General features: G+C 30.9%; 1 protein-coding gene across 2 annotated transcripts; it reads right to left on the reverse strand.

The window, feature by feature from the left end:
- Positions 1-999: 999 nt before the first annotated feature.
- On the reverse strand, positions 1,000-11,269 carry LOC127257142 (CSC1-like protein RXW8). Of its 2 annotated transcripts, XM_051283472.1 has the most exons (12): positions 11,016-11,269; positions 9,881-10,303; positions 9,243-9,389; positions 8,545-8,608; positions 8,236-8,445; positions 7,359-7,535; positions 5,624-5,922; positions 4,689-4,977; positions 3,776-4,054; positions 2,495-2,728; positions 1,742-1,949; positions 1,000-1,658 (listed from the first exon to the last, which is right to left on the reverse strand). In XM_051283472.1, exons 2-12 carry the CDS (start codon positions 10,159-10,161, stop codon positions 1,609-1,611), a joined length of 2,238 nt encoding a protein of 745 aa, XP_051139429.1. In that variant the 5' UTR covers positions 10,162-10,303; positions 11,016-11,269; the 3' UTR covers positions 1,000-1,608. The 2 variants fall into 2 exon arrangements, with proteins under 2 accessions (XP_051139429.1, XP_051139430.1); XM_051283473.1 differs by lacking the exons at positions 9,881-10,303; positions 11,016-11,269 and adding an exon at positions 9,031-9,070 and having other exon boundaries at positions 9,243-9,381.
- Positions 11,270-16,170: the final 4,901 nt, after the last annotated feature.

The raw sequence follows: 16,170 nt of genomic DNA on the forward strand, positions 1-16,170 counted from the left end.
AGAACTAGTAATAATAATGATAATTAGGGGCGGTAAATAAGGTAAATCCAATTTTTTTTATACCGGGCTGGGCCAAGCCCACAATATTTTGGGCCAGACAGGAATAGCCCATTTGGCCCATTAATTTTTTTAAAAGAAATTAAAGTTTTATATATATATTTTTAATTCTAAAATAATTTAATAAAACTTTATATATTAAGTGTGAGAATTAAATTCATAACTTGGTACCTACACCACACATATTAAATCATTGAACTACATTCATTTCTAGCATAAAGTAATTTGTTAATATATTTATTAAATTAAATTTCAAAATTATATTTAAATTGAACCGGCCAAGCACGATCGGATTCATACTCAATCCGGACCATGATCCAAAATTTTTCGAACTATTTTTTTTTTTAAGTCCAAGCACAATTTTTTCGTTTTTGTTTAATTTTCTCTAATAATAATAATAATAATAATAATACATCAAATCCACCGCCAAGTGTTTCGAGGAGAATTGTACTTATTCCACAATTATTTGTTGTTGTCAGATAATGAATCAATCGGTTAATCCAATACACCCACCCTGTTTGCTTGCGTTACAAAGTTATATAATACTAATTTATGTTTCTTACATTTTTTTTTTAAAAAACATCTTATAATATATTATTTTAATACCGAATCTAAACCAAAATTTTCTTTTATTATGTCGAACCCTGACTTCAATTTTAATTTTATTAGTTTAAAAAAATACTAGTTGAATTTAACCAACCACCCAAACAAAAGCAACCAAACAAGTAGAACCGATCGAAGCAGCAGGCAGACAGGCAGGCGACCGAATAATTTGATATATACTAAAACATATTGAAAACTAACCACTGACAGAAGAAGAGGAAAGATGTGCTACGAAGTCACGTGCTCCACGTGCGGCAAAAAAAGCTGGGGCGGGTGCGGCAGCCACGTCCCCGCCGTCTACAAACGGATCCCTCAAGGCCAACACTGCAACTGCAAGGCCTGGCCAGGCGTCGCCGCCGACACTTGCGCCGCCGATTCCCAGGCCAAGCCTTCTCCTTCTTCCGGTAATAACTGTACCATCATGTGATCGATCGATCGTATGCTCTGTCTATCTGTCTGTCTGTCTTATTTAGTATTCTGAAGATTGGGGACGACGACAATAATAATAACAATAATAATAATAATCGATCATCATCTCGGTGATCATCATAGAGAGTTTATGAGTTCAATCATCTGTGAATTGAAATCGAAACAATCTCATCTGTAATATATTGACCAACGATCATAATAAGTTTGGGCATTCAATTCAATTCTATCGTTTTTTGTTTATATTGCTCTACTTTGTGGTGAATTCAACGTGTAATTTAGATAAATATTTTAATATAATTAATTAAGAGAATGACTGACAAATTTAGTGAATGTTATACCCCTCCTATATTTCCATTTTATAGCTCAGGCCAAGCTCCAAAGCAATGAAGAACCAATAATACTCATTAAAAATAGGAAGCCCTGAGAGATGCATTTATATATAATATGTATGGATGTGTGTTATATACATATTCCTCAAATTATACACACCCCTTCTTCTTCCAACTTAGTTTCATACCTTCATGAATGAGGTGATTCCAAATCAGGGCTTTCTGCTTTCTGCTTCTTTTCTGCATTTTCAAAACAAACAGATGCAGGATTCCGGTATAAAATCTAGTCTTGCGACGAGGAGAAAAAGGATTGGAGTAACTACCTGCCGCAGTTTCCTCCATATCTACTTCGACTGTGGCATTGTTGCCTTTCTCGGTGCTATCCAATGCTAACTCAGACGGGCTTTGCTCCGTCTCCTTGTGAAGATTGATCTTCTTGGATTTGAACTGGCAGTAGGAAGATTGTACTTTTTGATGGAGTTCTTGGATCTTTCCAGTGGCCTCGTCTTTACGATCCATCTCCAACAGGGTCTGAATGAAAAGTACCAACAACCAAACATTTCACAACAAAATTCAGGTGGTGGGATTGGATTAGATAAACTGTTTTCTTCAATTTAATGAGATATTCACTTTGAATGATTGAAACCCTGATTATGCTCACTTTGAGTTAGCCTAAGAGATTAACATCCAACAAAAATAACATATCCCTGTGACACTTTTAGTGGGAAAAAATAAAATAAAATTGAGGCACAAAAGGATTTATCTTAAAGTAATTTATTAACTCATTCATATAGCACTCATCTGTAACTCATTGAGCCTATACCTTATGATGAAAGTATGTATTAAACTTCAGAATTTAATCTATCCTGCCTAACCTTCAAGCTAAACATATTTGAAGGATATCTTTACTTTGCTGTAAAAAATTTAATTAGTTCACTGGTAACGGGGGCTTAAGTTTTAACCAAAGGCTTAATATATTACACAGAATTCAGGAAGATAAAGTGGTATATTCAACTCAAATTACTTGTAGGCAGTGGGTTTTAAATCAAGCAGAAGGAAGGATTGAGTGTTATTACCTGGGCCGGTATTTTTCTGAAGACTGGGTGGAACCGTTGTCGGCAATACTCATGGAAGAGAAGTGTGCAGATGATCAATGGAAAAGTGAAACCTGATGCAACCGGCGATTTTTTCAAACCAAACACACCCAAAGCAATTGTTTGTGTCAGGACCAATGAGAATATCGTTGTATTGTGCACGATAGGCCAGTATAATCCACCAGAGTCGTACTCTGTCACGTATACATTCAATATCTGGTAACATACATTTAGAGAATCAATAAAAGAATGGCTTGGTATGGTAAATTAAATCTTCTCAAACAAAAGGAAACAGCAAAATTGGAGAAAACTATACTGACCAAAAGATTATGAAACATTCATTGTAATTGAGGAGCCGTAGATCATATAACATATCAAGAAATTGCATAAACTTAAGATGAAGTTTCAGACAAATGGCCGACTCTAATAATGGCATGCCAAGGCATCATCTCAAGGGGAAACCATGAGTTAGAAAGCAATTTAACTTGTCCCTAAACGTCAGAAATATATAGAGATTGCAAAAATGCACTTATATAGCTAAATGGAATACCAGACTATAATTACTAGTAATTTGAGCTATGATGATTGAACTCAAATTACTAGTAATTAAAGGCCTAAAAATTAAATTTAAACAGGAACAAAATTCAGATTGTGTGGTTAACACATTTTTCTCTATCATGGAGCCAACACGGACAATGAAAACTGCGAATATGATTAAAAGCATAATTTTATCTCAGTGAACTAACTCAGATTATGTTTACTGCACATCTTGCTTTTTGGTAATTAGCAATACCAAAAAAAGTAGGTGCATGGCAACCATCCTGCTATCATATCCCAGTCTAGAGCATGCAATATTGTGCTGCAAAGCAAGGGATTTAGCAGGGTGGAAAAAGAGAATTTTAATTGCAAAACCTCTATGAAAAAGCATCAAAGCTGAACACAGGCACTGTACAACATTAAGGAAATGAAGCCTTTGACATTACAGGAGCAGGGCTCATATTTTAGCTGCTAGTGTCATAAAATTTTTGGAAATCTTAAAATGAAGGTCTAAAGTTTGCTGCAATGTAGTTGAAACTACCAGTTTACTACACAATTCAGAAAACAAAATCAGTCAAAATAGCAGAAGATTGTAAGAAACATTAGTACAACTAATCAGTCAAAATAGCAGAAGATTGTATGCAACATTAGTAGTTTTTCTAATTGGGAACATGAAGCAGAAAGGGCATAATGAAAACATTAATGATAGGTAAGCATAATCCAAACCTGATTGCGGTACACTAGAAAGGCGAGCACAAAGTAAAACAGCAATATGGGCAATATTAGAGGTGCCAATATGGAACAACTGAAGCCAAGAAGACCAAACAAAAGGACTCTCGGAACTTCTGTGTGATAAGGGAAGGTATAGGTGCCATAAGATAAATCATCTGTGTTTCGAAGAATAAATCTACAAAACGAGTTGAAAATAAGAGGAAATGGCTGAATTAGCTCAACCGACAAGCTTGCCCAGCCTGATGTGAGGACATAGGTCGTAAAGAAAGTTGCCTGCAAAAGATAAAATCTTAATAAGTTTGAATTATGAAGATAATTGTTTATCTTATATATTACATAAGAAATATGGAAACTTTGAGCTTTCAATGCATAAGAAGCATATGTTTCTATCTCAATTTCATGACATAGTAAAATTTATTTTTTATATCTATAAATCTAGTCCAATAATAGGCTAATTCATTTAGCAATTCCAATCCATCTAAGGTTGATTTAAAAATAAGTCATGCATGACCATTTTAATGATTTCTCTTGCAACATTTTAAAGTCAATTTTAACATTCTCGGATATTACAAAACTTAGATTACAAAGAAATAAGACATGCAAGACCATTTTAATGATTTCTCCTGCAACATTTTTAAGTCAATCTAAACATTCTCAGATATTACAGAACTTAGATTACAAAAACATAACCTATTTTTTGCAAATCAATTCTAAATCATGAAATTAAGATGAAATTTAAATCAGAAATTTACATTCTTGGAACTACATAACTTCTCCGAATCGCCAGAGTGTCAAAGATTCCAGAAATAACTATGACGATGATATCTCCAAGCAAAAGCCAAAAAGAGATGCACTCATGATGAAACAGGGGAAAAAGGAAAAGGAAATACAAGAAAGAAGAAACTACCGTGGATGGTACAGCTTTGGCAAGTACATGTGGTATGTTTTTTGGATCTCCCAACTTTTGGATTGAAACTTGATAATGCTCAATAGCAGCCTCTGTGAGAATGTTGGCAAAGAACACATTCCAGATGACAAAATATATAGATTTAATGCATGTGCTTCTTTTCCTGCCACTACGAGATATGGCACCCTCCAATGTAGAAAATAGCATCATTAATGGAGGGACAACGGACAAGAAGATGATGAACACAACGCTAGGTAAATATCCTGTGATCAGCTGTTCAAACAATTTCCTGAACATAAGAAAGAACCAGTTTCAATCCTTTGTAATTCTAGTAAATCCGGGAGTGAAAGGAAACGGCATGTAATGATTTTCTACGTGAATTAATTTAATCACTTGGCATACTTTTAATCCATAACAATAATGTGGAATCCATGATTCAAACTAAACAGGCTAATCAGCATGTGAAAAACTAGTGTTCAACACAAGCCTCATGTTATATATACTATATATATATATATATATATATCCATAATATTAAAGTGGAATACATGAAGTAAACAGTACAATCATCATGCGAAAAAACTAAGTGTTCATCCCTAGCCCCATACATGTATATCTATATATACCAAATCATTCTCTTTATTTTGTTAAAAGTTCCAAAAATAATCAACATAACACCACTGTGAGGAGGTAGATTGGGTACTCTTCAACAAACATAGTGGGTATTCATGGGTATTTTCAAAGATTTTTTCTAACGTGTCATGTTGTACCGGACAATTTGTAACTAATTATATCTCAAAAACTCCTGCCTCCAATGAAAAAAATACTTTGTTACTGATTCAAAAAATAATCTAATTCTTAGAGTCAAACCACAACAAGAATATCGAAAATTTTAAATGTGCAAACATATAGCTAAAGCACCATAATCACTTTACCTTTCCACAACATTATTCAGGAATGGCATTATCTTCTTTAGCTTATCAAGATGAACCAGACTTTGCGTAAACACCACAGGAATGAGAAAGAAAATCACGAAACAAACAGAGGCAACGATGACAGCTATCCTGCGAATCCAAAAAAGTCGGTGCGGCACACTTAAGTTTGACCAATATATATCACTTGGTTCTGGGGCAGCATCTGTCACCCACAGCATGGGGTTTGGTGATTGGAGAGCCTCTGAAGCAACCAATGCAGCATATCGTGTCCTGAAGAAAACCAAAGCAGCTGCACACTCCTGAAAGAAAGATTACAATCCTTTATACATACAAGATACAAAATCTATACCACAATCACCAACATACCTTACAACAGGTCCTTAATAAACTAACATTTTTGTTTGGCTATGTGAATTAATTTGGCACTGATAGCTTTAGTACTGAATACTAGCAATATATAGCGCTATTATAAGAGACTTCTATGTTTCTTGTCATGGTAGTGGTTTAGCTATCTTTTAGTCATCTGCTATGTATCTGTTATTATACAGCTTTGTCCTATGCAATTCTTTTCATATGTCACTTCATTCCTTTATAATTCATACAAAATAAAATAATTCAATGTTACGCATACTAAATGTTCAAAATGAAAATGAAACAACCCAATATTTTGTCAGCTTCCTATTCTATGGTCAGCATGGTGGTAGACGTCTAGGAAGGCTTCCGGACACTACAACTACTTTACACTAGAAATGTTAAAAAATTCCTAAAATATATATACACAAGTTGCTATACTTTTGATAACCACCAAGCATAATTTCGATGGAAAAGTGCACACATCTACCCAGAGCTGTGGCCAATGGTGCAGTGTGGTGCGGATAAGTAATATAGTTTCAACATTTATAAACAAATAACAGACATAATTATACTTATTTGCAAACAATGCAAATAATTCTAGAAGAATTATAGTTCACTCATACACAATATTTGCATTTTTTCTATGGGTTCTGTTGTGACTCATCAACAGAGTGCCACAAGTATAAAATACGAGTATTATCCATGTTGATGAGTCACAACAGATGCCATAGAAAACCTTGTCTCCAGTTCTAACCTAGCATTAGAAAAAAGGGGCACTCAAAGTCTCAAGTCATGATGACTCGCTCTCTCCTGGGTGTGTTCTGCCTATGTGGCTATACTGTGTGCCTGGCTATCTGCTATTTGTCTCATACATACTCAGGTATCTTCTGTGTCTCTAGCTATCTTCCAGTTGCTTACCAGATTTAGAAGTTGACACTTCTTGCCAGTTGACATCAACAATCAAAGCAGAATATCCGTACATAACTATATGATATATATATATATATTTCTGACATTATTAAAATTCATCAACACTGTATTAAGGTTCTAATTTACCTAAACAACACTTATTTATGCAAGCAGTAAAGTTTTTTTTTAAGCTGAGCTTCGCAACTTACATAATCTCATTTATACAAAGAATTTAGTCAATGAAGGAAGTTCGATTCTTCATTTCCAAGAGAATGAAAAACTGAATAGCTGATATGTTTTACAAGATGACAGTACTACTAGAAAGTCTAGAATTACAACTTAATTTTTTCCAGCATTTTGCTACAGAAATTTGATGATTGAATGCTTCCAATAGTTTACACATACCATGCACACAATGATAAATGTAGTTAATGGAAAATATGAGATGTTGAATACATGTAACAATTAAAACCTTTTGTTGAAGATCTGAAGTATCAAGGGATGTTTCCGCCTTACAGCTTTTGCAATCATTGTCAAGGATGTTGAAAGATGTTGTTGTGCCTCCACAAAAGCCACATCTCACTAATTGCACACAACGTTGCTCCACGCGGTCAGACTTCATTAGCTTATACATCTTCTCCGCATCATGCTACACATAATAAAAGACTTAAGAGAATGATTCCATCATTGAAAACATAGTTTGAGATGCCGATTCCACAGATCAAAGCTATTTCAATGCAAAATGTAGCATCAATACACCAAGCGATACTCTTCAGAATATGGTGGCATAGAATACTCATGAATTCTAGTTATAAAAAATCACTCATGTAAAATGCAATTTCCGATGCTCACAAGCATGTCAAACACAAGAATTCCTACAAACACTAAACATGGAACCTTGAGCAAACTAAGGTACATCTACTCTTAAGTTTAATTGGTGGCATAGGATCAACTCTTGTTAATAATGCATCATACACTCAAACATGAAGATGATAGAATTATGTTATTAATGATATTGAAAGTGTCATAGCTAGAATGAAACTGTCAAACCCATGTTGTTCATTGTGGATTTTAGGAAGCTGTATATTTATTCTTATTGTAGATTCAATTCTAACACTAGGATTACATGTTTAAAACAATCCCAAAATCGTAGGGATTTGTCACCCTGGAAATTGGAATTAGTTGACCACATTTGCTGCGTTGTGCATATATATAGGTAAAATTGAGCCACGCACCAATGTAATTACACGTATGGAAAAGTGATCAGAGATGAGAATATATTAAAGGAAAAACTGACTATGAGACTTACATGCACTAACATGAACTATTAAATCTATGTAAACTCTTACTATCAATTTCTGAACTGATCCAGAGTGATAAACCATTTGGTGTGACAAATAGCTTGAAGGATAGAACTCGGTGAAGAATTTAGTTAAAGTGCCACTGTATGATCCTTCTTGATTCCATGGAATTGCACGAACAATTACAGTCAAGTGGCTTGGGTGGGAAAGAGAGTTAGCAATATGTGCCAGCCTCATTTTTGTCATGTTCTTGTATTCCTGAGGTACTCAACAAAAAATGATCATAGGGAAAGAAGACTTTAAATTAATAAATTGTATGTGTTAACCAAAAAGACAAAACACAGGTAAAGTCCTTACAAAGTAAAGGAGAACGCTTGTAAAGAAAGATATGATGTATAATGCAAGACAATGGAGCAAAAGCCTGCAAATGTGAATTTTAATGAATATTTAGAATAATAAAAATCCAGCAACAGTGAAGAGCACAGAAAATATTTAGCATTTAATATGATTTTGGGATTGAAGATGATAGGAAGAATTTTATCAGTTAAACCCTTCATGTGTGATTCCAATAAATGGAATCTCAATATCAGTCAAATTTTGTATTTGGCCCATGACAACAGGAAAAATATTGCTACAATAATCCATTGATGTCATGGGAAATGTTGTGAGGACAAAAATCCTAGTCATCGTGGAGAGGGATCTAAGCACAACTAGAACCTGAACTTACTCTTGGTAGTAGAAAATAAGTGCAGTCATTCCCAACAATTTATATACAAGGCTTTCTGAGTGTTTTTTTTGGTTTTTTGTTTTGATATGCAATAATCATTCTCAGTAAAAACATACCCATTTCCATACAAACCATCATGTCCAACCACTATTTCACCTAAAAAAGAAAACAACAAAATTTAAAACCTACAATAAACACACTAATTTAAAAAAAAAAAAAAAACTTAAATATTGCGTATGCTTCTTAATCTTGCAAAGAGATGGAATGGAAACAAAAAATAAAATACAGGAACTTATCCAGATGGTATATAAATATATGAATGCCAGACCATTGTGAGCCTTCACGGACATTCCCAATTGTGAACACGTCCAATGGTTCATCTGGAATTCCCTTGTGATTCATTTCTTTCCCATAATAATTAACTGGAAGAACAATAAGCAAGCATACAACAGCAGCAACACTGAAAACTCTGATACTGCAATAAGTAAGCAAGAGATTATTAACACAGTGGGGCTACACTAAAATATTGGCAAATAAGGTGTATCCAATTCAGTATTCTTCCAAACTCAAGTAAACCTGATGAAAATGTAGCTTCCTGTTTAATAGTTTGCACTAGAGGGGCTGTATGGATGAACTTATGTATAAATAATAATAATAATAATAATAATAATAATAATAATAATACACTTTGCTGCTAATTTGACTTTTGGGGACATGGTTATTTTTGCAGTTTCATTGTATGAAAAACTGCAAGGGAAAAAAAAAAAAAAAAAAAAAACTACATTCAGCCAACAAAAAAAACTACTTTCTTTTACTGCAATGCCTTTGGTAGATGAGGAAATGAACATGGGGGTACTGGCTACCACATAAAAGGATAATCAATAAAAATTACTATTTTACCACTCAATTCCAGCCTCCTTAAGCCGGATACAAAGTTATAATGCAGTCAGCAAAACATGTATATACCTGAAAACAACAGCGCGGAGAAATACCACGGCATCTACACCCCCAATGTCATATAACTCATCTTCAGATGTTTCCCATGCTTTCATTATCCAACTTGGAGAAGGAATAAGTCTCCCAAAACGAAACGGATCACGGTGCTTTGACTGCACATTAGCAAGCTTTTGCCCGAAGTACACGCTCACAAGGCTAGGTTGTTTTCTCAAGACAGAGTAAAGAGAAAAGAGTCCAACACAAACCCCAGTATTAATACCAGCAGATGTTAGGAGACCAGATATATTCATCTCTTTCCCACTGAATCTACAAGTCTATGGAATTTCATCACGCATACGTGAGACAGGGCTTCATCAGATACAGTATGTACTCGAATCCAAACAGATTGGAAGGATAAGAAGCCAATGGCAGCTTACTGTAAGATTACTGGAGCTGAAAGAGAAAAGTGGAAAGCTTATAATTAAGAAGATGATCAATAAACATCCCCACAAATTAATTAAACATGACTTTGTGAATTTCATGGGAGACTAAAGAATGGGAATTTCTATGAAATGTTTCAAAAGATGAAATAAAATTAACTCATCAAATAACCCTCTGTCAAAAACTGCAGAAAAAGCACTACCAAGAAGAAACCTGTCACAAAGACAAAATCCACCATCATAAAAACATGAATATAAGCTTTTACTTGACTTTTATTTCAACATTGGGTTTTTGAACATCGTATTTAATTTCTAAATTTGGCCCTAAAGGGAACAGCCAAACAGAAAGAGAGTTCACTGATGTCATAAATCCTAATACATGTGTCTAACATGCTGCAAAAACTTAGGGTTTATTGAATATGAACATAATTAAAATTTAATCACAATTAACACAAAGTCAATAACCAAAAAATTCAGGCTTCATCCGTAAAACAAAATTTACAAATCATCACTGTAAACAAGGACAATAATTTCAGTCAGAGGACAACAAAATCAACATCAAAACCTAACTGAACAAGCCAAACATTCCTCACAAAAGAAACTGCCAATTAATTGAGCAATCAAAATCAAGTAAAAACTGTCCGAGAATCGACACCATTCTTAACGGAAATCAGAACAATTAAAAAAAAAACAAAACAAAACAAAACAAAACGGCTAATAACCACCTGTCCTTCCTGTACTGTGATCAAAATTCAAAACGCAAATCAATTAATCAAGCAAAAGTGCGAGTGGCGGCTGTAAAACTTTCCGTGGACTACACAGATGAGCAATGAGTATACGCGACGATGGCGGTTGTGGATTGGAAGCAATTTCGGAATCCTTGAACTTAATCGAAAATTGAGATTTGGGATTCAGAAGAAAACTGTAAACGGGCGGGGGCATTATAAATAAAAAGTGGAGAAGAAATCGGGCGGGATACACATACACACACACATCCTATTTTTTTTTATTATTATTAATTAATTAATAATTTATTTATTTATTAAATAATGTTGAAATTATGTAGCAGTTGATTAACTTGAGATTGAGGCGTGCCGCAGAATGCGCCACGTGGAGATCATTTAGTGGGCAGTGGAGTGAAAGGCAACTGCCTAAGGCCGTGTTTGTCTCACACGTAATAATGATAATATTAGTACGAGTATTTGAGTTTAAATGTATTTTTTATTACCACATAATATACATGAGAGTGGATATAAGTATAAATATATTATCCGATAACGTCATTAAAATATATATATATATATATTATCCGATAATAAAAAAAAAAAAGTACAAATATATTATATTTGGTTGTGCTTAGCTACAATTTTAACTCAACGTTGCTATTATATTTGCAATTTTTTAGGTTCTCAAATTATTTTTATCTTAAAAGAGAAAAAGAAATACAGTTTGTTTATCTAATAATTTTTTATTTTTTTTTTTTTGTCTAACACGAATCTTATGGCGCATTTGGTATAGAGAATGAAATTGCAGAGAAATGATAGTAGAGAATAGAATCGGAGAAAAATAGAATTGAGTAGAGAATGTGAATTAATTCTCTTGTCTGATAAAACAGATAATTCATTTGAGAAATCTAAAAAAAAATGCAGCGATATATGAATGATCAAACAAAAATAAATGATTAACCCGATAAAAAGAGAGTTTTAACGAATAAGAATTCATGAAAAATATTTTTGGTAATTTTTTTTAAAAAAAATTATAAATTATATACGATATTTTTTAAAATTATATTTTAGTACAATTTCTTAAAATATCGTAAAAATTAAATACTTTAAAAATAAATTAAGTTTGTTTTTTGTATAATTAAAATAATATAATTTTAAAAAAATTATAAAAATTAAACAGTACAAAAAAATTTAAAAAATTAAAAAATATATATATTGCAACATCATTTCTCTGTATATGGGATAAAAATGAAAACAGAGAAATCTCAAATTCCATTTCTCTGACTCAAACAAACAAGAGAAATGATGTCATTTCTATTTCTCTGCACCAAACACGACCTTAATATAATGTATACAATATAATAAATTACTTTTAAAAGTATGTGTTTATTTTTTATAGGAAGTTTATAAAATAATAGCACTCTCCAGTTCATTCAAAAGTATACACATTTTAGTCCCATGCGGGATGGCTTGGATCAAAATATATGGATAAAATTGTCTTTACACTGCTTTGAACCATCTACTGCAATTAAAATGCTATTATTTTTTAATATGTGCACGGTAAAGTAGAAATATTTAAAAAAAAAAAAATGGAGTCTATATTTACTAGAAAATAAAATAACTTTGGGTTTGTTTGTTTTGTAAAATTTTTTAACACATTTAATCAAAATAATAATAATAATAATAATGTACTACACTCTTATTATTTTATATTATTTATATAATTCTCAATGTCTCAAAAACAAATTTCTTTCAAATTAAAAAACAAAACAAACACACCTTTTGTAATTGGACATGTTGTTTAATCTTTAATTATATTAATTAACATAATTAATTGATATATACACTTTAACATAATTTAGGCATTTTCTTTTACTTGATTTTAATTCGTTTTATTATATAATTTTTATATATTTTTTTTTATAAAATATCATATTTAAAAAAAAAAATTAAATGAAATTTTAATCTTCAAACAATTCCAATTCAGTGATAGCACATTGGCGAGATGGTAATAAATATTAGCATAAAATTATAAATGTCTTATCATTCTTTAATAAATATAAATAATGTATTGAGTATAAAATCCCATATAAATAATCAAAATATTAAAAAATCATGTTTTTCGGTAATATAAAACTAATATTTATATTGAATTATTAGATTTTTTTTTAATAGATAAAGTATATATTACATAGGAGGATCATAATTTAGAAGAATTGAATAGATGAAAAGGGAGTGGGAAGGAAATCACTTGTGTGTTTGTTCAGGGGATTGGATTTTAAATTCATTATTCATTCAATTTTTTTTTAAAAAGACATCAAATCAAATAATTATTTTTTATTTTTTATATTATACTAAAACTCAATTTTACATTTAAAACATCACATCAACACCTATTTATATCACATCATACAACTATTCAAATTCAAAATTTTTACTATTCAAATCTCAACTCAAAATCCCACTTTGAACAACACATGACTTGGATGTAGTAATATGCTAGATCTATAATACTTCCGTCGTCTCATAACTAGGTATCTATTTACTTTTTATACGTAGTTTTAGAAATATTAATATTATATTGGGATGTAAGTATAAATAAAATAGAAACGACTAAAATAACCTTATTAGTATGGTGTGATATAAAGGTAATGACACTTGTGTAATATATTGTAAGTTGTAAGGGTAGGTAGATAGTACAGTTACTAAAAAAAATGGATACTTTGTTATGAGACGGATTAAAATGGAAAAATAGATACTTTGTTATGAGAGGGAGTATAGTCAATTTCATGATTATATTATACAATTATTTTAAATATATATTTTTTTAAATAATCTATGTGTCATAAGTTCAACTTCTACACCACCAGACCATCTTTTACGTAATTTTTTTTTTAGATTGTGGATGTTGTTGTTGTAGCTAACATTTGGTTGAGGGGTAGTAGAGCATAAGTTGTGTTGAGTTTGTGCAAAATAATATCATCCCAATATTATTATCAATTATATGTTAATAAAAGCATCCCATCAATTTTTCAACTCAATTATAATCTCCCTCTATTTTAAAATTTTTTATTTATTTATTTAATATTTTGTTAAAACATCGCATTCAATAAATAAAAAAAATTAATTTTCAACACAATCATTATAAATTCAAAATTTTCAAGAAAATACATCTTCAAAATTTTTATTTAAAAATCTCAAAAATCCAAGTCTCTAATAAAAATTTCACAAAAGTATACGATCATTGATATTTTTTTTTTTCCGAACAATTTAAAAGAGTGCTTGTGAAAATTAGGGAAATTTTAAAAATTGTACACATAATTTTTGCACATATATATTTTCTAACATGAGCCTCACAGCCGCTGCTCTTTGAGTGCGTTTTGGGTAAACTTTCAATCAAATTTAATAGTTTGCAAATTAGATTCGACAAAATAAATTATACTAAACTAATTATGTGTGACATACAAGACTGAAGATATCGAGAGTTTGAACCTATAATATTTTAAGTGATTACCTCGTAATATTTTATTTCACAATACATTATCAAAGTTCACTATGTTCATTTTAAGATTAAAAACATCGGTATGTTAAAGTGTTTGTCTTACCTTGTTTGATGGTGTGTTGTCTTTCATTTTTACATTTCTTAACATTTCCATAACTTTGTGCATCCAACAAGTTTTGTATTTATTTGGCATCAATTTTTTTGGCCTGATTTATGGAAATAACGTAACGTAAACGTTCTATACTTATTGAATCGATTGAAAAAATTTACCATGGGCACTAATATTCAACTCATTAGCCAATAAAGTGTACCACAACTTTGATTGTTGTTGTACTTGAATTGAAACACATTATCAGGTGTGTTTATTTGAGGGTTTGGATTTTGATTTAAGATTTAATATTAAAAAATTTTCAATTTGAATATTTGTATATAAAAAATAAATATTTGATTTTTTTAATGGGAAAAATTTGATAAATATGAGAAATTTGGAAAAATTTGATAAGAGAACACAGTGTTAATGAATTTTTTTACATGCATGTAGTACTATTATTTGATTCTATACTTTTATAACAACCAAGGTGCTGATAAGGTAATAAAAAACTACTTAATATGTTTGCTTTTATTGCTATTTATTGTAATCTTGTCGTATTTTTTAACAAATTACTTACTCTCTCCATCCTGCGACATATGATTATTTTTCTTTTTTTGTTCGACTCATAAAAAATAATTCTTTTTATTTTTGTAAATTTATTTATTTTAAAAATATTTAATAAATATAAATCAATTTAATTAAATTTATAACCTTTTACGCATAGGACCCACTCACTTCTTTATTTCTATCTATTTCAATTAGCAAATATTTTCATCTATATTTAAAACTCAATATTTTTTTATAAAATTAGTTTTAAGTTAATTATAAATTATTTGTATTATATAAAATCTTATTCTCTAAAAATGATATAATGTTTTATTGAGATATAATGTTAAAAATATTTAAAAAATGCTAACAATTCTACTCATATAAAAAATAATTTCATAACTTATTATTAATAACTTATTGATCTACATTGCCTGAAATACAATTGACATGATCAAATTCATAGGGACTGTTCTGTTTCTTTAGTTAATTATTTAATTAAAATGAGTGGTTTTTCAATCGAGAGTTAAAATAACTATCCTAAACAAATTAAATTAAACCAAATAAAAATTAAGCAATGAACAAAAGAAATAAATTGATTTATCAAGAAGTAAAATCTTTAGTCCAAGGATTGGGAGAAAAATCAGATAATGAATTTTATCATCAAATTTAATAATCTAACCAATCAACTGATAAATTAGTTATAGGTGTTTGATGCGATCGAACACCCAATTTTTCCTAACCTTTTCGGTGGTAGTGGTACGATCAATTGACCACCTTCTAATTGAAAGAATTAAACTAGGTACAACGGTAGTAAAATTTCTTTGATTGAAAATAGCACAAGAAAAATTCAATTCGAATATTTAATCAATTATGAATGATTTTCTTCGATCATGCAATTCCTATGCTAAATTCCTTAACCTATTTACTACTTTATTGAATAAATACACAATTATAGATGTAGTTATTCAATTAAGCACACAATCGATAGAAAGACTTAAAACTTGGCCACAATA

This window comes from Andrographis paniculata, unplaced genomic scaffold (assembly GCF_009805555.1).
Source record: "Andrographis paniculata isolate CXL003 unplaced genomic scaffold, ASM980555v1 Contig57END, whole genome shotgun sequence".
Classification (NCBI taxonomy): domain Eukaryota; kingdom Viridiplantae; phylum Streptophyta; class Magnoliopsida; order Lamiales; family Acanthaceae; genus Andrographis; species Andrographis paniculata.

Excerpts from the sequence above, each read along its gene's own strand:
- LOC127257142 (XM_051283472.1), bottom strand. The coding sequence starts at position 10,161 with ATGAATATATCTGGTCTCCTAACATCTGCTGGTATTAATACTGGGGTT. Across the intron at positions 9,390-9,880 it reads CTCCGCGCTGTTGTTTTCAG|TATCAGAGTTTTCAGTGTTG; the intron begins GTATATACATGT and ends TACTTATTGCAG. Across the intron at positions 8,446-8,544 it reads CAAGCGTTCTCCTTTACTTT|GAATACAAGAACATGACAAA; the intron begins GTAAGGACTTTA and ends TGAGTACCTCAG.